At 55.4% G+C, this 19926-nt stretch overlaps 1 protein-coding gene across 11 annotated transcripts in view; it reads left to right on the top strand.

Moving 5' to 3' along the window:
• The window catches only part of FGFR1 (fibroblast growth factor receptor 1), a 50538-nt gene extending 30690 nt beyond the window's left edge, over positions 1-19848 (top strand). For 2 of the 11 annotated variants that reach the window (XM_069573040.1, XM_069573044.1), the window contains exons 3-18: positions 4817-5083; positions 6434-6523; positions 6772-6944; positions 8653-8776; positions 9749-9939; positions 12298-12442; positions 14345-14548; positions 15362-15506; positions 15703-15824; positions 16349-16459; positions 16949-17139; positions 17717-17839; positions 17993-18063; positions 18269-18406; positions 18569-18674; positions 18833-19848. In XM_069573040.1, the coding sequence (XP_069429141.1) occupies positions 4817-5083; positions 6434-6523; positions 6772-6944; positions 8653-8776; positions 9749-9939; positions 12298-12442; positions 14345-14548; positions 15362-15506; positions 15703-15824; positions 16349-16459; positions 16949-17139; positions 17717-17839; positions 17993-18063; positions 18269-18406; positions 18569-18674; positions 18833-19009 (2378 nt within the window). In that variant the 3' untranslated portion in view covers positions 19010-19848. Of the gene's footprint in view, positions 1-4816; positions 5084-6433; positions 6524-6771; positions 6945-8652; positions 8777-9748; positions 9940-12297; positions 12443-14344; positions 14549-15360; positions 15507-15702; positions 15825-16348; positions 16460-16948; positions 17140-17716; positions 17840-17992; positions 18064-18268; positions 18407-18568; positions 18675-18832 lie in introns of all 11 variants that reach the window. The other 9 variants (XM_069573049.1, XM_069573050.1, XM_069573046.1 and 6 more) reach the window with 7 other exon arrangements.
• Positions 19849-19926: the final 78 nt, after the last annotated feature.

Below are 19926 nucleotides of genomic sequence, written 5' to 3'. Positions count from 1 at the left end.
CATTCTGGAGAAAGTCCCTGTCCTCTTTGATTTGGGGAAAATTGGGGTCTCATCTTCCAATGACCACGTTTGTACAGATTTGAGCCTCCTCGTGGTCACTGCCCACCCTACATGGTGCCCAGGGCTGGCAGAAGACTCAGAGTTTAGAATCAAGAACTTGGATCTGAACAGATGAACCCAGAACAGAGCTGCCTGCTAGGTGACAGTGGCAGATTTCTGGCCAACTGCTGTATCCTGTTGGCTCGTTGGCGATTACAGAGCCCTGGTGTTTTGGAGGAAAGTAGGGAGGGAGAGGGACTCCATAGGACCCCGCTAACATTAATCACATTCCTAGACTTGAGAAGTACCACTCTCACCTCTCTGTTTTTCTAGCTGCTTCCTTGAGGATTACTAAAACGTTTGGGTCCCTATCTGTTTCTAGTTCCCCTTGGAGGGTGGAGAGGTTCCATTAGAGAAGCAGATGGGACTGGTGATTGCTGTCTGAACCCCTGTCCCTCCCACTAAGAGTGTCCTGGGTCCAGCCAGCACAGCCTTCCATGGTCCACCTGCTGTCTGCACTGTCTTAGAAGTTGCCCCGCGACCAGAGTCCTCCTCAGCTCCAGATTCAGGCAGCTAAGCAGGAGCCTTCATTCTCTCCTGTCTTCCAGAGAGATGGCCAGGGCACCCTTGATCCTCTAAGGGTGTGCAAGTCAAGTCCAACCCTAACCTTAACCTTCTTGCTCCCAGTGACGATCATAGTGACTCTGAGGTGGCGTGGAAGCAGGATGGACTGTTTTCCTCCAGGGCACCTCAAGCACCCTGCACCCAGAGCCTGTTGGAGTGAAACTCACGCCAAGTGCTTTACGCCTCAGGCCAGGTCCCCATGGAATATAGATACCCAGTGTCCCCCAGCCTCCGTTGCCCACCTCATCTCTCAGGAAACAGGACACACAAAGCAAGTGTGTGGGTTTGCAGTCTCCCCCGCAGCCTCTCCACTGCAATTCATCTTTTCAAGTCGCTGCCCAATAAACTGCTTTCTCTTCTTCATCAGTCATGGCCAGCCCAATAAAGGTGTCAGCTCCTTTCTTGCTTCCTGATGCCTAACGACATGAAGAGCCCTGGTCTGTGGGTCCTGGTCAGAGAAAGGCCAGCTCAGTGGAGACGGAGCCACAGATGCAAGGGCCTTTCCAACGGGGACATAAATGGGGGACCCTGCAAAGACCGCAGGAGAATGGAGAGTAATGACTTCGTTGTTGCAGGCGGCCAGTGAGCAGGGACGCCCGCATCAGTTGCCTTACAGATGATGCTCCAAGGTCAGGGCTGCTACTCCAGGTGGTGGCACAGAGGGGCAGGGCCCGGTAAGCCAGCAGATGGTCAGTTACCTTTCCATTACCTCCTCGAAGAAAGTGGCATTTACCTGCTTTGTAAATGGAGGCTTTGACACACATCCAAGAGCACCATTAGCCATGAAAAAAGTCCACTGTAAACCAAGAGCCGTAGGTTTTGGTTTAAATTGAGAAGAATGTTTTCAGTTCCTCTAAAATTTAGTCTTTGCCAGATGCTAACTTCAAGACCTACTGAGTATTTTTCTGTGTTTCTGACATTGTTAGGCACTGTGGGAAAACTATAATAGACTATTCTATTGGTCTGAGTTGCTTTCTGTTTCTTAGGCAAGACATGGACACTTTTGACAATTAGGAAAGAACACACCCAAATGTCTATCAGCCAACAAGTAGATCCGTAAAATGTGGTATACTCACAAAAACTATTATTTGGCCACTAAAAGGAATAAAGTACATGAGACCACATGAAAAGAACCTTGAAAACATACTAAAAGAAAGGAGGACACACAAAAAAACTATATTGCACAAGTCGATTGATATGAACTACCTAATATAGGCAAATCTATAGAGACAAAGCAGAAAATGGTTGCCTAGGCTGGTAGAGGGGGAAGGGATAGTCAGTGACTGCTAATGGGTATGGGGTTTCTTTGGGGGGTGATACAAATGTTCTAAAGGTAGATTGTGGTGATAGTTGCATTCTGTGACTATACTAAAAAGTATTGAATGATACACTATAAATGGGTGAATTTTATGATACGTGAGTTATATCTCAATAAAGATGTTTGAAAAAGCAACAGTGCAAGATGGCTTGGAATCAAATGCAAATTTGTGCTAATCAGATGGTAACTGTTTTTACAGAAAAGGAGGGTGGGCGTCTTGGATTGTGCACTTTGAGTAGGTGGGTAGGAGAGTTCTAGAGAGATGCCCGACAGCCTTGAGCAGAAGTCAGTTTTGTTGTGGCTGCAGAATACGGTTAGTGTAGAAAACAGCCAGACTTGGCGTGGAAGGTGGGGAGAAGACGGTCGCATGGGGAGGAGGGGACAGACTGAGAGGAGCCCTGAAGGCAAAGCAGGGGTTGGAGTTCACCCTCTACACAGCCTTCGATATTGATCAGGAGAGTGAACGGGCTAGCACACCGTGGCCTGGAGCATCGGGCTGAGCTTGACCTCCAGGGACTGGGACAAGAAAGCTGGCTCTTGAGGCTTTATATAGATCATGCAGAAGAGTTCTGTGTGCATGTCCTGGCCAGGAAGAGCGGGGAGTTTCAGACCCAAGTGGAATCAGCCCGAGCTGGTCCCAGCAGAGCCAAGTCTCTCTCTGTTGCTTTCTTCTGGGGCAACGCCCATGTTCTCCCTGCTACCTTTTTGTTTCTGGGACCTGTCAGAGGCTAAGAATTTGAGTTTACCAGAGTTTACTGTTTGACCAACGGCTGGTACAGATCATGAGCTGCAAAATATTTAATCAGTGAGGTCATTGCAGGAAAATGAGATTTGATCCATAGGAGCGTCTTCTGTTTCCCTAAGGGTCAAGTCTGAATGGCTTTTCTTCTGCCTCCTCTTGGCAAAACCACAAACCATTAAAAATGGAAAGAATAACTTTTTTTTCCCCCAAGACCCACAAAAGCTTATTTTTAATCAGTGTGTGGTCTGCTCACCTTTGTGGTGTGCCTCTTGACCTGATTCACAAAAATAAGTGAGTGCGGGCCTAGTGGTTTGTTTCCAAACCCTTTTAAACCAGCACCTCCTTTTTGATGACTCAGTATTTACTACCTAGGATTTAAGACAGAGCCCTTGGGTCGAGGGGCACCCGGCCTGCAGCCATGGCCTCTGAGCCTTGTCCGAGGCCCCCCCAAAAAGCTGCTGTTAGTCCCTGGTGCCCAGGACACATTTCATCAGTGAGGTTTCTAGCAGAAACCTGCTGGGGACTTCAGAAAGAGTGGGTTAAAATGAGATGGTGAGGGAGAAGCGGAGTTTGGAAGGGAAGACGACAGAGAGACAGTGCATCATTGTCAGATTATTCAGCAAGCCTTTGTTGGCAGCTCTTGTGGGCCAGGGCCCTCCTGGGTGTTGGGGTTTAAAGGTAAATTTGACATGTTCCCACTCTGGCAACCTTATCAAGAAAGGGGCCTTTCCTCCAGGGTGACAAGTGTGAGGGGAGGGCCCCTGACCCAGACTGGGGTCAGAAAGGCCTCTGGGGCAGTTTCCAGCCAGGCTGAGAACCAGAGGGTGGGTGGAGAGCCAGGCAGAGACGCCAGGGTGGCGGGGCCAGGTACCTTTCAGAGCCTTCCGAATCCGGTACCTGCAGGGGGGCTGCCAGCAAGCCTCTGATGCTGAACTGGGGGTAAGAAAGAAAGAAGGCTGCAGAAGGCAGTAGAAACCAGACAGGTAGGTGGTGGATGCGAGCTACCTCAGGTGTGTTGTTCTGGTGGAGGCCGGGCAGAGGGCAGAAGATGCCAGGGGCAGGCATGCAAGTGCTGAGAGCGATGGGGAGATGCGTTTCTCCACGTTAGTGTGGACGGGGTGTGCTTGGGAGAAGACGGATACGCCTGAGGCTGGCCTTGTCCTGTGTCCGGCCTCAGGCCTTCCTGTTGGTGCGAGTTCAGCGCTGATGGTCGAGAGGGGTGGGTGTGTGGACCCCCGGACTCAGGGTGGGGTGGGGGAGCAGTGAGGGGGAGTGGATGTGTGTGCCTGTGTGTCAGAGGAGGGCAGCGGAGAGGACGTTGGGGGCTTGAGAGGGGGAGCCCTGCAGTGGGGCGAGGAGAAAGGAGCTTTGTGTGGAGCGGCTTTTGCTGCCAGGGCAAGTGTGGGTTTTGTGGCAGCTGCCGACCTCCGTTCCTAATATAGTCAAAAGCTCCGAATCCTCTGGCCCAACACCTGTTAGCCAGAGGCTCCCCTGAGCTGACCTCTCCTCGGGCCGTCTCTCCCGCGTATACACCCTGTGCATTGGACTCCTTGCGGGGCTCAGAGCGCCCCCCAGTACTGATCACTTGAATCTAGAACCCCGCCCATGACACGCTGCCCCCCACATGGGGGGCTGCTGCATTTTGGTGGGGGCTTGTTCCTGGGGAGAGGGGTGAGGCTGCCCCACCCGAAAGCGAACAGTGTGTTCCCCTGGGAAGCGGCTGCTCTTGGTAAAGAGCTGCGTGTGTGGGGAGGGGATGTTTTTAGACACACAGGGGTCCCGGGGAGGGCCAGAGCTGCCCCCCTCACCAAAAGATGGAGGGAAACCCACTCTGAACCGCTTAATGCTGCTGCAGCTGCTTCCTAACTTCGCCTCTGTCTTCCTTTGCCCTCTGGAGGAGTGGGGTGGATAGGAAGCATTGGGGGTGCCCAAGGAGCCAGCTGTCCCCCCGACTGACCCCCCACCCCAGCTCCGTACCCCGCCCCCCGGGGATGCTGCAGCTCTGTGCGGCCAGCATAATGCCTTTGTCTTTCCCCATCCCTCCTGCCCCCTTGCTCCCTCTGCCCTCCTCCTGGTCCCTGTGGCGGCTGCAGCCCAGCCCTGGGGAGCCCCCGTGGAAGTGGAGTCCCTCCTGGTCCACCCCGGTGACCTGCTGCAGCTCCGCTGTCGGCTGCGGGACGATGTTCAGAGCATCAACTGGCTGCGGGACGGGGTGCAGCTGGCGGACAGCAACCGCACGCGCATCACCGGGGAGGAGGTGGAGGTTCGGGGCTCCGTGCCCGCCGACTCAGGCCTCTACGCCTGCGTGACCAGCAGCCCCTCCGGCAGTGACACCACCTACTTCTCTGTCAACGTCTCAGGTGGGTAGCCAAGTCCACCCTCTGCCTCTCCCCGCCCCTGCCTCCCTCTTTGCTGGTCTCAGGGGGAGGCCGGCCTCTTCCTCTGCCGTCATCTGCGCCCTCCCCTCTGCTGCAGAAGCTGCCACCCACTAACATTGCCCCCGCCCGCTGCGCGGCTTAGCTCTCAGGGGGTGACTCGGGGTGCTGGCCTCGGGTTGGAGAGCGGAGGACTGCCTGGACCCACCTCGGGGGTGCTCACTGATACCCCCGGAGGGGGGTGGGCAGTGAGACATGGTGGTTTCTCCAGCACAGCCTGCCCAGGTCATCGGGGTGCCCCAGGGCTCAGGCTGCTTCCAAACTCTTGTTCCCTGGCCGATTGGACTTGGTGCTGGGCTTAGTCATCAGCACCCCCAGATTCATGGTGAGATCCCTGTGGGATAGTGGATGACCCAGTTGCACCGCCGTAGTCACGGCTTGATGGGAGACACGTGTTCTCTAGTTTCCAGATCTGTGTTACAGCAGCCAGGGAACTCTAGAGCTCTGTGATTTTGGGGACCTGCCACTTGTAGGATGTGACTTTTACAAAACCTTAGGACTGAACCGAGTAGAGCTGGAATTCTCTTTACACCACTTGTGCATCTCAGGCTGTGAGCCTGGCCTCTCCCCCGCCTGCCAAACATCCTCTAGAACAACCCCTCCCCAGCAGAGGGACGTGCCTCCTTCACTTCCCTCCAGATGCCCCCAAAACACTAGAAAGGACTGAGGAAAGATCTGTCACGAACCCTGATGGGTGACCACACGCTCAAAGGGGTGGATACTTGTTGGGGGCAGGCATTGGCAGCTGCCCACTGTGTCGCGGGTTCCTGTCCACTGTGGTTGAGAAGCGCAGTTCCCTGACCTCAGCAGACATGTGCTAGAAACATTGCAACTCCAGAGAGTTCAGCCCAGGGCTTCGGATATGGCTTCTGGCCACAGTGCCTCGATCTGTCTGGGTTTCCAAAGGAGGGTTCGGATGCCCTGGCTGCTGGTTCTGAGATGCGGCGTGAGCCTCTGAGTGCAGGGTGGAGTTAGGTTAAAGAGAACCCCACCTATCCGTGATGGAGCTGCCCTGGGCAAAGGCTTCGGGGAAGGGAAGAGCAGTGTGTTGGGGTCAGCAGAGGAGGGGGACAGGCACAGGGCATGCAGTTCTTACATAAACCGTGTCTGTCCCGCAGAGGGATGGACACTGAGGGAGGCTCTGTGGGGAGTGGTCGCCGTGGTCGCCTGTTACTGGACTGGCCCTCGTGCTCCCGGGGTGGCTGTGGACTGGATGCAAGCCACAGCCTCTTTTCCTGGGGGAGGGACCTCAGTGCTCCCTCCCTCTTGCCCTAGATGCGCTCCCCTCGTCGGAGGACGACGATGACGACGATGACTCCTCTTCCGAGGAGAAGGAAACAGATAACACCAAACCAAACCGTATGCGTGAGACACTGTTTCTTTCCTTTCTGGCCTCCAGGCCCGGGGGTTGGGTTGGAATGGAAAAGGGGAAGCTTGGGCAAACGACTGGAGAAGGGAGGGGTAACTGGGCACATGGGGTCACAACGCTTGGCCCAGGGGACCTCCCCTCCGGGGTCCAGACCAGTGCGGGCATCGTTCACAGGTGGCGACCAGGTGGGTGGGGCCTCCCCGAGCCTGACCAGGCCCTGTCTGTCTCTGCTCTCCCTGGGCAGCCGTGGCTCCGTACTGGACGTCACCAGAAAAGATGGAAAAGAAACTGCACGCGGTGCCAGCTGCCAAGACAGTGAAGTTCAAATGCCCTTCCAGTGGGACCCCGAACCCCACGCTGCGCTGGCTGAAAAACGGCAAAGAATTCAAGCCTGACCACAGGATCGGAGGCTACAAGGTACCTGGGTTTTTATGAAAGCTGGAGTAAGGCGGGCAGGAGACGCTGCTTAGAAAATCCTTACTTATATGCCTTTAATTGTTTTAAATAAAATTTTCAAATACTAAAAAAGCAAATAAACTTAAATCTTTTTAGTCTTTTTTTTTCCTACGTATGTGATTTTTACATGGTCAATCACATTGTCTATCTAATTTCTTGCCAGTTGTTAACATTATGAGTCTTTTGCCATGTATTTGAAAGATAATTTTTCATGCCTTTATAATATCCCAGTATTAATTGTCCCATAATTTAATGAACTATTTTGTGATACTAGTTATTTTCCAGTTTTGCACTGCTGTAAATAATGTTATGGTGAATATCTTTGTAGTTAAGTCTGTGTCAATATTTTAAAATATTTCTCTTTAGGGACAGATTGCTGGAAGTTACTAGAGCAAAGTATAAGCATTTTTAAGCTCTTGATGCATGTTACCCAATTCCTTTCTTTTTTCCCCTAATAAAGTTAGGTAATTTTATTCATTTGTTCACTTATTCATTTTTTACACCAACATTTCTTGGATACACGTCTTTCCAGAAAATGTATTAGGCAGTAGAGTTCAAAGTGCAATGGGAAGACATAAAATTTTACTGTGACATTTGCTCTAATGGAAGATGATGTAATGAGTAGGGGTGTGATTTTTTTTTTTCATTTTATTTTATTGTGGTAACAGTTACTTTCTTAAAAGGGAAAATGAATTCACCCTCCCATAGCAGAGTATGAGAATGATAAACTGGCTATACTTTTGCCAACAAATTTGACAGGTGAGAGTATCATATTGTTCTCTGTGGGCTATTTTGCTTAGGAACAAACTTAGAATTTTCATGTGTTCCTAAGTGGTTTCCATTTCTTGTTGTGGAAATGTTCAAGTCCTTTGCCCGTTTATAATTCTAGAAGAACGTCTTCATCTAACCCTCCTTTAAACCCTGTGATCATTCTCACCATCCCTGTTTCTCTCCCATCTCACCTAGCTGCTCTTTTCTCATTAATCTTGCATAAGAAAAGTAGAGGAGGGGCTTCCCTGGCAGTCCAGTGCCTAAGACTCCTTGCTTCCAAAGCGGGGGGCCTGGCTCTGTCCCTGATCAGGGAACGTGATCCCACATGCCACAACCAAGACCCAGCGTAACCAAAATACATAGATATTAAAAAGGAGAAGCAGAGGAAATCAGAAAAACAAACTGTATATAAAGTAACTCAGCCGGCACTTGCTGTGTGCAGCACCCTGTGCTCTGGGTCTTATGAGGCAGCGTCCTGCCCAACAGAGTCCATCTAATGGGAGCACTGCACCAGTGAGGCCCAGAGGGATGAGAGGACAGGACGTGGACTGTGAAACGTCTCGTCAAGGGTGGACATGGCTGGACTCTTAGCAGGACACTGCTCTGCCACAAGAGCAGTGTGGACAGGGGTGCAGTGTTGGGAAAGCTCCCAGTGTATCTGGGAGGGCTCCAAAGGCACGTTTGTCCAGATTGCAGATGGCCTTGGCCGTGGCGGGCAGACCTTCCGAGTCCTCACACCCCTCTGCCTGATGCCTTCTTGCAGAGTGTGAGTGGGCTGGCATGATGGTCCCCAGCTCCCTGTGCAGCCGAGCTGCGTGCTCTGATTGGAGGGTGCGTGGCTTCTGCCCACCTTTCCCTCCACACCCGCAATGGGGCCCTTTGGCATGTTTCCCCTCAGGTCCGTTATGCCACCTGGAGCATCATTATGGACTCCGTGGTGCCTTCGGATAAGGGCAACTACACCTGCATCGTGGAGAACGAATACGGCAGCATCAACCATACCTACCAGCTCGATGTCGTGGGTAAGAGGGTGGCGACAGGAGGAGGAGTTTGGTGGAAGGAGCAGGGATGCGGAGAACACAGCCTGGGAGCCAGGTTCACTTAGGGGTGGAGTCAGGATGCTGTGGCATTTATTAGCTCTGTCACCTTCCTTTTTCACACCTCCCTTTTCTTATCTGTCAGTAGAGTTGGGAGGATCAGTGGTACCACAGGTTCATTGTAAAGGGAAAGGTGTTGTTGAGTCTCTCTTGCAGGAGTTGACTGGCATAGTAGTGGTTAATCTAGCTTAATAGTAGCTACCATTCCACAGATGCGAGTGGTCTGCCGGGTACAGTAAATACACCACAGGCAATTCTTCTAGCACCCTGCAAGGCAGGTGCTGTTGTTCCCATTGTACAGAGGAACACACTGAGGCTCAGAGAGGTCAGTCCACACAGACTCCAGGCACTGCATGAGACACTAGGAAGATCGCCGTGCCTCTTGGTGCTGTGGTGCAGCCTCTGCCTTCCAGAGGCTCTGAATCTCATTCTCTGGCGACCTTAAGGTAAAGAGTTTCACAGCCAGGGTTCTGCCTTGGCTTTAAGGATATGGTATGCAGAGAAGCTTCTGGGGAATTCCCTGGAGGGTCAGTGGTTAGGACTCAGTACTTTCCCTGCCATGGCTCGGTTCAGTCCCTTGTTGGGGAACTAAGATCCTACGAGCCATGGAGTGCAGCAAAAAAAATAATAATAATAATACAAGCTTGTGATCTAGGAGGTCCAGGGTAGGATCTGAGGGTCAGTGTTTCTAACAGGCTGGTGAAGCTGGTGCTGCAGTACCCAGACCACAGTTTGAACAGCAAGAGTCTGAGTGGCTGTGGGTTTAGTTACAGGCAGGTAGGCTGGGCTTGGTCCGGGAATGCGTCTCTGTGCTGGTCCTTAGGATACTGTCAGCATTCCAGCCAGGAGCAGCCACGGCAGGGCCTGACGACCCTCTCCCATCCCGTGCCCCCCCAGAGCGGTCCCCTCACCGGCCCATCCTGCAGGCGGGCTTGCCGGCCAACAAGACGGTGGCCCTGGGCAGCAATGTGGAGTTCATGTGCAAGGTGTACAGTGACCCACAGCCCCACATCCAGTGGCTGAAGCACATCGAGGTGAACGGGAGTAAGATTGGGCCGGACAACCTGCCTTATGTCCAGATCTTGAAGGTAATCCTGGCTCCGGTCTCCATGGGCTGGGCTCGGGGAAGGAGGCCTGTATCTCCTGGGGCCCAGGTGGCTGGGGTCCGGCTCAGTCCCTGCGATCGGGCCCCGGTCCTTCTGCTGGGTCCAGGCTCCATCTTACGTGGGCCCCTGGCCACTTTCCAAAGGACCAGTGGCAGGTCATGGGTGAAGGCTCGTAGGACGCTGAGGGCTGGGGGTGAGCACTGCTGGCTTCTAAAGAGCTTGGACGGTGACCGTACCCAGGCTTTCAGGTCAGCTTCTCTGGGAAGGCATTGGCACTCTGCTCTCCCACTGCCCACCACCACAGCCTTCCCAGCAAGCATCTGCTAGTCTCTGCCCTGCTTCCTGAGTCACATCCTTTCTGGCACGTGGGCTGATGCCAGGCACGGTTTAGCTTAGGTAGGGCTGGAAAAGCCGAGGCCATGGGTCAGTCCTCAGCGGTTTCAGGAGTAATGGCACTTTCTTTTTTCCTCCCACTCCCAGACTTCGAATGTCCCTGAATGCTCCATTAATCCAGGGAAGCTAATTGCCTAATTCTCCAGTGGATCTTGCAACAGGAAGTAACCAGAAGCTGGGAACCTGCTTTCCCTCCTGGTCCCAGCCTTAGACCTCCTCCTCCCTGGCTTGGCTGTTCCAAAGATTTCCCAGCCAGCCACCACGCGCCTCACCTTGGGCACTGAAACTGCCATGTAGGAAGTGGGCCCAGGGCCTTGGACCTTGGCTGCTGTCTCCATTGGCAATCTCTGCCCTCTTCCTGGAGGAGGGGGTTTAACACAAATGAAACATTTGCTTGGGGCAATGATTTTTTTCATTCAGTTTGTTTTTCAGTCACATGGATTTTTAAAGTCCACTTTTTTATCCTGCTAATGAGGGAAAGAGGATAAGCGTCACCTCAGCCTCTTGCCTTAGCTCCTGGGCCCACCTTAACACCGCACGGGAGCAAATACGGCCACATCTCTGTGTTGGCCCAACTGACAGCATGTCGTTGGTCTGTTCCAGCATTCGGGGATAAATAGCTCGGATGCGGAGGTCCTGACCCTGTTCAATGTGACAGAGGCCCAGAGCGGGGAGTATGTGTGTAAGGTTTCCAATTATATTGGTGAAGCTAACCAGTCTGCGTGGCTCACAGTCACCAGACCTGTGGCAAAAGGTAATGGGGAGCTGGAGGGGCCCCTGTGCTGGGGGTTGATGGAGGCCCCGAGCTGCCAGGGCAGCTGTGGGGAGGCCAGCGCCCCACTCTCCCTGTGAGCCTGCTGTTTCTAGTGCCCGGAGCCATGGAAAAATACCCGGCCTGGGCGGCTGGATTGGTTCGGTTCTGTGTTGGTGTCACCCCTCTGTGCCTTGTGTGTGTTCTTGGCTGCGTGTGGGGTGCGTCCTGGGTGATCCTGGAGACTGAGGGTCCGAGTGATGGAGAGGAGAGAGGACCAGCGTCTATAGCGATGTGTGTGTGTGGGGGGAGTGTGGGGGGAATGTGGGTGTGTGTGTATGGGATGGGGGGGTATGTGTGTGGGAGGGTATTTGTGTGGGTGTGAGTGTGGGGGGTGTGTGTGTGGGGTGTGTGTGTGTGTGTGTGTGACTGGGGAGGTGTGGGTGTGGGGGGGGGCTGTGTGTATGTGTGGGGTGTGGGGGGTATTTGTGTGGGGGTGAGTGTGGGGGGGTGAGAGTGTGTGGGGAGTGTGTGTGTGACTGGGGAGTTGTGTTTGGGGGTATGTGTGTGGTGGGGGTATATGTGTGTGTGGGGTATTTGTGTGGGTGAGTGTGGGGGGGTGAGAGTGTGAGGGAGTGAGAATGTGTGGGGGGGCTGTGTCAGTGTGTGTGTGGGGTGTGTGAGTGTGTGGGATGTGGGGGGGTATGTGTGTGGGTGAGTGTGTGTGTGGGGTGTGTTTGTCTGAGGGCGTAGGATGGGGGTATTTGTGTGGGTGTGAGGGTGTGTGTGTGGTGGTGAGTATGGGTATGAGTGTCTGTGTGAGGCTGCAGCCAGCCCCCTCTGTTCCTCCTGTGTGTCCCCTCCGGAAACCAAACAGCCCCCGCGCCGGCCCATTTCTCCATGCGCTCGCGCCGCATGCGGGGCTGGGCCGGGGCTGCTGCGCCTGGTGACGGGTGTAACCAGCCATCCGCGTTGCGCCGTCAGGTCTGCCGAGTTCCTCCTCAGGCTCTCACCCTCTTCCTCTAACAGGTTTCTCACTGCCTGGTGATTTTTGTCTGTCCGTTGTTGCAAAGGAGACGCTGGGGAACCTTTCTTCCTCTGGTTATTTTTTTCTTCCCCCTTTCCTCCTCCTCGTTCCCTCTCTGAGAGGTCTCCGGTCCCGGGCTTGTCCATGTGGCTTCCGTTGTCTCTTCTAGACGGCCGGAGTTAACACCACCGACAAAGAGATGGAGGTGCTGCACTTAAGGAATGTCTCCTTTGAGGACGCGGGGGAGTATACATGCTTGGCGGGTAACTCTATCGGACTCTCCCATCACTCTGCATGGCTGACCGTTCTGGAAGGTATACACTGTCCTCCTCCTCTCGATGTCCTGCCCTCGCCAGGGCCACGGGGGGAGCATGCATCGCAGGGTCGGGGAAGACACAGAGCCGGGCTCCATACGCAGCACGCGGCTCCAGCAAGTCATCCGGCCTGTCATCTGGCCTCATGGATCGAACCTTCTCAGCTCACCCCGGAGTCTTCCTCCTGGTGCAGGATCTCAGATTGCTCTCACTTGTGGGCCTGCCTCCGTCTCTCCCCCGGGTTGGAGCGATACATGCATGGGGTCTGGATCTAACCTGCAGCTGGGCTCTCCTTCAGGGCAGGCTCCTTCCCTCCTCGCATCCAGCAGTCTTCCTTTATTGCCAGCCCCCGAAGTCTCCGAGAGGCTCCCCCTGTAACTGAATATAGGTGCTCTGAAGGGAGGGGCTTGCCGCTTGGAAGCACCAATGCTCTCCACCTTCCCCCTTGCTGATCTCGGTGGGCGAGGTTCCTCCAGACCCAGACAGAGGACTTGAGCGGCTTTGAGCGAGTCCTTTCCCAGGCAGCGCAGGGGGCTCGATGGTGCCCGTTTATCCTCTTTGGCTCCCAGTGCAGCTCCTCTCCAGAGGGGGCTGTGGAGGTAGGGCCAGGAAGGCAGGAGCCTGCAGCCTGTGCAGGGTGGTGGGCTGGCGGCCTCGGGGCTGGAGCTGGGCGCGGCGCTGCTCATCCTGGGACTCTGGTCTCTTTCCTCATCCCTCTCGTCCTCTGATAACGCACGCCCACTGGAGGCGCGGAAGCATTTTCTGCTTTTTTCGTCACTGTCTTTGTCCTGTGTTGTGTGCCTCCCGGTGGATGGTCTCTGTTTCTCCACGCTGGGGAAAGAGAAAAACAGAAACGCTTCTCCGTTATCAGCTCTGCCGTCCCTTGTCGCACCTTGGGGAGTTCTTTGGGCTGGTTTGGGGTCATGCCTGGGGCCTCCTGGGGGAGGTCCTCAGGGTGCTGGCCCCTGTGGCCAGCGGGGGTCTTTAGTAGGGGAGGGGTGGGGGAAGGGATGTCCTGCTGGATGGGACCCTCCCCACCTCCGTGCGAGAGGGAAAGAGGCTTGAGTTGCCTGGGCTTCAGTGAGGGTGGGAGGCGGGAGAGTCTGAATGGAGAAATGAATAAAACCCTCTCCCTGACTTTGCTCAGTGTGAGGCGTTAGACCTGTGAGTGGAAGTCTTAAGAGATGTTTCCATGTTTATCTGTAATAATCCAGACATTTGCAAGCGAAGTTCTGTCTGCAGTTTGGCTAGGTATAGACGTTTTCATGTCTGACCTGATATAGATGACATAGGCAAAGCTGAGCAATGAAGTCGGGACATATGCTGGTTTTCTTCTTTCCTCCCTGCATCATTGTCTTTGCGTTATGAGTGCCACTGGATGCCAGGCGCTGTGGCCTGCAGACATGGATGAGGTGCCACCTGGGCCCTCGGGGTACCCCTGGGCCATCAGTAATGGAAGACCGACGGATCGTTCGCTGTCCCATGATAGGTGTTGACCCAGTGCTCGGGCATTGTGGAGGAGGGCCGTGTGTCCATGGGAACACTGAGTGGCATCTAGCGTGTGTGAGTGCTCAGCTGTCTCTTGCAGGGCACCAAGTACCCATCCAGTCCAGCAGTCCCTGAGCCAGCAGGGCTTCTGAGTTCATGGGCATGGGATTCGGCTAGCAAGATACAGTCCACCCCTCTGGGGATTCAAGTCAGGGTCAGGGAGCCTCACAGATCCCAGGATGTCTGCTGTGTGCTATGTCAGGACCCCAATCCCATCTAGGACCTAGCTCAGTTTGTCTCTAACCCAAAGACTCCCAGAGTTTAGGAGATGGATGTTGAGTTTCTTAGGGAGCCGGGACCCTAGTGGACCAGCCCTGCCCTGAGCCCACTAACGTCCTGTTCACGCTGACCCAGCCCTGGAAGAGAGACCGGCGGTGATGACCTCGCCGCTGTACCTGGAGATCATCATCTACTGCACGGGGGCCTTCCTCATCTCCTGCATGGTGGGCTCTGTCATCATCTACAAGATGAAGAGCGGCACGAAGAAGAGCGACTTCCACAGCCAGATGGCCGTGCACAAGCTAGCCAAGAGCATCCCTCTGCGCAGACAGGTAACAGAAAGTAGACGGGGGGTTCGCATGCTCTGCCTCACCCTGTGCGTCCTCCCTGCACCCCAGAGGGGTCTGCGGGACCTGCCACAGGGTCCCTACTTCAGACTTTGGTGTCCGGCTTCCGGGTGGCAGCAGGAGAGTGTCCTAAGTGCTTGGGGTCAGGCTCCAAGTTCTTCTGGCCGATGAATCCTGTGAGCCCATCTTACCTCAACCACAGTACCCTGCTCAGCCAGCCTGGGGACTGGGAGATGGTCCTCACTGGACTGAATGCCCAGCTGATATTATGAATCTGAGCTTCCCCTGAGGGCCCATTAGGGATGCAAAGGTGCAGAGGAGAGGAGCTGAGCTGGGTCCCAAGATGCCATCTCGCTCCTGTGCGCCCACCTCCCATCCCAGGAGATGGAACAGAGGGTGAAGGTGTGTGAAATGAGAAAAGGAGGCAGGCTTCGCTCTGAGCCATGCTAATTCTGGAAGGGGCTTCGGGAGTCAGGAACCCCTCATCCACAGCAGGGTTTTCACATAAGAATGAGGACAGGAAGAGAGTTGCTCTTGCAGTGACAAGTTACAGAATGTCAGGCTGTCACACTCATGTGAAAAGTGAGTAATCCAAAACCCAGAAAGGAGTTGGTGGCAAACATAAGTCAGTGTTAGAACCTCGGTCTTCCGACCTCCTGTGGCCTTTCTGCCTGTGTTGGGGAGGGAGCACCGGATGCCAGGTCCACACCTCTAACTTTAGCAACAAGGCCTGAGCGGGGAGGGAAGGGACCTGCCGCTGCTCCCCTGTCCCTTCTGGAAGGGTGACCCCACGCCTCCCTGCAGGTGTCAGCCGACTCCAGCGCGTCCATGAACTCCGGGGTCTTGCTGGTTCGGCCCTCGCGTCTCTCCTCCAGCGGCACCCCTATGCTGGCCGGGGTATCTGAATATGAGCTTCCTGAAGACCCTCGCTGGGAGCTGCCTCGGGACAGGTAACCGCCCCCAGCCCCCCCAGCTCGTTATTCTAACGGGGGCAGTGGTGTGGGCTCAGACCTTCAGGGGAGCATCCAGAAGTGACTGCCACTGTCTGCTCTTAGTCAAAGGAACTGGAGGCGGAGGGGGAGTGGGGGTTCCTGTCAGGTTTGAACATTACCACCCTAGCTTATCCCACCCTTTGTTTCCCTGAAGACTGGTTTTAGGCAAGCCACTGGGAGAGGGCTGCTTTGGGCAGGTGGTGTTGGCGGAGGCCATCGGGCTGGACAAGGACAAACCCAACCGTGTGACCAAAGTGGCCGTGAAGATGCTAAAGTGTATGTGGTGCCTGTGTCCCTGCAGAAACGACCCCCTTCCCTTTCCAAGCAAACTCTGGGCCTCAGGCTATTACCTGCACCTGCTCCACAGCCTGCTTAGGTTGTCCTGGAGTTGGGGGGGCATTGCACACCCCGCCATCTCACCATGACCTCACTTTGTTCCTTGGCGTCTGTCATCAGTTGGTGACCCCAGATCCTTTTTTTTTTTTTTTTGGCAACACTGGCAGCTCTCATAAGAGGGAAGGGGAGATAAATTTGGATGTGAAAAGGAGAGAGGAGGGACTTCTGGCAGTCAAGCGGTTAAGTCTCTGCACTTGCTCTGCAGAGGAGATCCCACATGCCCTGTGGTGCCGCCAAAAGAAAAAAAAAAAGCCAAGGACCGGGGGCGCATAAAGAGAGAAGCAAGTCCCAGAGGAAAGGGACCCCTGGGTGTTTACCTCATCCCCCTCCCTTAGTTTTTGTCCTGTAGGCCTTCCTTCCGACACAAGTGCTTCTCCATCCCTTTCTCTGCTTTGTCCACGCAGCGGATGCAACAGAGAAAGACCTGTCGGACCTGATCTCTGAGATGGAGATGATGAAGATGATTGGGAAACACAAGAACATCATCAACCTGCTGGGGGCCTGCACACAGGACGGTGGGCGCCTCGCCTGTGGGATTCCACCCATTGCAGGGAAGGGCTCAGGCAGGCACTCAGGCTGCTGCCATCTGTCTGTCAGGGAGAAGATGCCTAGCTGGGACGTTAGGGATTGGGCATCTCTTAGCCACAATGAGGGAAGCGGGTTGGGGGAGAGGCCGGTTTAGCTATAGTCAGAATGTGTTTCTTGGGGTCTGGCCTGATGCCCATGGGGGTTCATCTGCGAGTCCAGGCACCTGGATCCACGCAAACCATGTGGCCAGAACAGGTGACTTGCTGCGGTCGAGGTCAGGGCTCTGGCCCCAGCTTTGCTTGGGAATGTCCTGGACTAGGCTGAGAAGAATGACTGCCCTTGCTTTCTTTGGGGAGTGAGATGAATTTCTGGGTTTGGGGAACACGCTCGCGATGTGCCTTGGGGTTCCTCCGGGTGAGACTCAGCACGTGCACCTGCCCAGCAGCCCTGACAGCCTCTCCACGCCGTGTCCCCAGGTCCCCTGTACGTCATCGTGGAGTACGCCTCCAAGGGCAACCTCCGAGAGTACCTGCAGGCCCGGAGGCCGCCAGGGCTGGAGTACTGCTACAACCCCAGCCATCACCCCGAGGAGCAGCTCTCCTCCAAAGACCTGGTGTCCTGTGCCTACCAGGTGGCCCGAGGCATGGAGTATCTTGCCTCCAAGAAGGTGTGGCTCCTGACGGCTCCCCTGGGTAGCATGGGACCCCGGGGGTTGGCGGGAACATCAGAGCCAGGAGACCTACATGGCCTTGAGGCCTTGGGATTGGGCTGGACCAGCGTGAAGTTAGAATGATGATGCCTCAGCTGTAACCGGTTACAGGGAGGAGATGCAGTCCTGTGAGAGTTAGGTGCAGCTTGGGATGCTGGGTAAATGCTGCTTTGTTTGAGCCCAGCCCTGTATGGATGTGCCTGACCAAGGAGACAGGGCGTCCCCATGAGAGCTCATGCACACTGGACAGAGAGGGGTTCAGCTCACTGCTTGCAGGTTGAAAGCCAAGCACCGGGAGGGAAACATACCTTGAGGGTTTGCTGAAGTGATTGGGTGGCCCAGAGCTGGGGGTGTTTGGATGTCTGGCTTTGACCTACAGGAAAGGGACCCTGTAGCAGGAAACTGGCCAGTTCAGGGGGCCGAGGGGTGGGGCAGGCAAGGGCCGGTGAGGGCAGTGGGCCCACTGGTGGCTGCTGACCCTCCCCTGTGCCCCACCTCCACCCCCCCAATCCCTCTGGTCCTCCGGGCCCAACAGTGCATCCACCGGGACCTGGCCGCCAGGAACGTCCTGGTGACGGAGGACAACGTGATGAAGATCGCGGACTTCGGTCTTGCTCGAGACATCCACCACATCGACTACTATAAAAAGACAACCAATGTAAGTGTGGTCGCCGCCCTTCCTCTGCCCCAGGACTCTGAGCCGCTGGGCTGCCCCCACCCCGACTGGCTGGGTGGGCAGGTGAGCTGGGTCCAGCCCTACCTTCGCCCCTGCCTGCCCCGGGCCACCCCAGTGTCCCCGTGCTGCTTGCAGGGCCGACTGCCCGTCAAGTGGATGGCACCGGAGGCCTTGTTTGACCGGATCTACACCCACCAGAGCGACGTGTGAGTCTGAAATAAGCAGTTGCTGGGGAGAGTTTCCAGGGTGGTACAGCCCCGCATCCTGTTTCAGAAAATGAACTAAATGTTGCCCCTTCACTTTGTTTCCAGAGGTTGACGGGCCATGGTCCCCTGGGGTCGAGGACTTGGGGGGAGAGGTGGTGAGGTCAGTGGGGGGCCCTAGCTCTGCGCCCACAACGCTCATCCACAGGTGGTCTTTTGGGGTGCTCCTCTGGGAAATCTTCACTCTGGGCGGCTCCCCATACCCTGGGGTCCCCGTGGAGGAGCTTTTCAAGCTGCTGAAGGAGGGTCATCGTATGGACAAGCCCAGTAACTGCACCAACGAGCTGTAAGCCTGAGAAAAGATGCCTGGGGTCCTGGGCTGGGCTCTGGGGGTGGGCTGGGCTCGGGGCGTAGAGGGAGGAGTAGGAGGCGCGCAGCCAGCCGCCCGCGGCCCATCCACCCTGAGCCTGTCCTCTCCCCCCACCCCGACCTCGCCATCCTGCCCCAGCTACATGATGATGAGAGACTGCTGGCACGCAGTCCCCTCTCAGAGACCCACCTTCAAGCAGCTGGTGGAAGACCTGGACCGCATCGTAGCCTTGACCTCCAACCAGGTGAGGCGGCCCTTCCCAGATCCTGTGTGCCGACCGGCCCGAATTCTCGCGGGATTCATCCTAGTTCTCGCGGGACTCATTCCGAGTTCTCGCGGAATGAATCCTACCGCCGCGGGAAGCAGAGTGCGGGTCTTGCATCTTTTTGTCTCCGCCCTCAGGAGTACCTGGACCTGTCAATGCCCCTGGACCAATACTCCCCCAGCTTTCCCGACACCCGCAGCTCCACCTGCTCCTCCGGGGAGGATTCCGTCTTCTCTCACGAGCCCTTGCCCGAGGAACCCTGCCTGCCCCGACACCAGGCCCAGCTGGCCAACGGCGGACTCAAACGGCGCTGACTGGCCCCCATACCCCGCACCCCTCCCCGGACTCCATCCTCAACTGTGGCCCCGCCCCTCCTCCCGCTGGACTCGCTGCCTCCCCTGCGCTCTGCTGGCCGGCCTCCCTGAGGCCCGCACGCCCGAGCTCCCCTCCTCTCCTCCTCACAGCCTGACAGAGGAGCAGGGAGGCCGGTCCTTGCTGACGGCTACTACGTGGCCTGCCAAACGTTGGACCAAGACCCCTTCCCTGCCGCCTGGAGGGTCGGGCAGTGGGGGCCGAGCCGCCCTCGAGCGAGAGCCGACTTAGCTCTCCTGCATTGATTTTGCCTGCTCTGCGCAGCCCATGTGCCCGTGTTTTGGTGGCAGGTCCTCGGGCTACAGCGGGAGTTGGGTGTAGAGGTGGTCAGCGCTCAGGCCTCCGCAGAAGGCGACTTCTGTTCCAGACGGATAGTGCCAGTGGCTTATTGATTCCGATACTAATTTGCTTTGATGACCAAATACCTGGTACCCGAGGGTGGGGACGCAGAGGCCGGGAGCCGGCGGCGTGGCCCTGGGGCCCAGCCCCAAAGCAGGGGCTCTGTACATAGCTACGAAGAAAACACAAAGTGTATAAATCTGAGTATATATTTACATGTCTTTTTAAAAGGGTCGTTACCAGAGATTTACCCATTGGGTAAGATGCTCCTGGTGGTTGGGAGGCATCAGTTGCTATATATTAAAAAAAAAAAAAAAAAGAAAATGTTTTTAAAAAGGTCATATATTTTTTGCTACTTTTGCTGTTTTATTTTTTTAAATTATGTTCTAAACCTATTTTCAGTTTAGGTCCCTCAATAAAAATTGCTGCTGCTTCAATTTTATACGGGCTGTGTGACACGGGAGAGGAGGCCGACTGTGAAGGAGAGAGGCTGCCGGGCTCTGGGGCTGGCTGTCCCAAG

The sequence above is a fragment of the Ovis canadensis genome, chromosome 26 (assembly GCF_042477335.2).
Source record: "Ovis canadensis isolate MfBH-ARS-UI-01 breed Bighorn chromosome 26, ARS-UI_OviCan_v2, whole genome shotgun sequence".
In the NCBI taxonomy this organism is placed as follows: domain Eukaryota; kingdom Metazoa; phylum Chordata; class Mammalia; order Artiodactyla; family Bovidae; genus Ovis; species Ovis canadensis.
The sequence above is the reverse complement of the archived record's forward strand: the minus strand, read 5'-3'. Positions and strand labels throughout refer to the sequence as shown.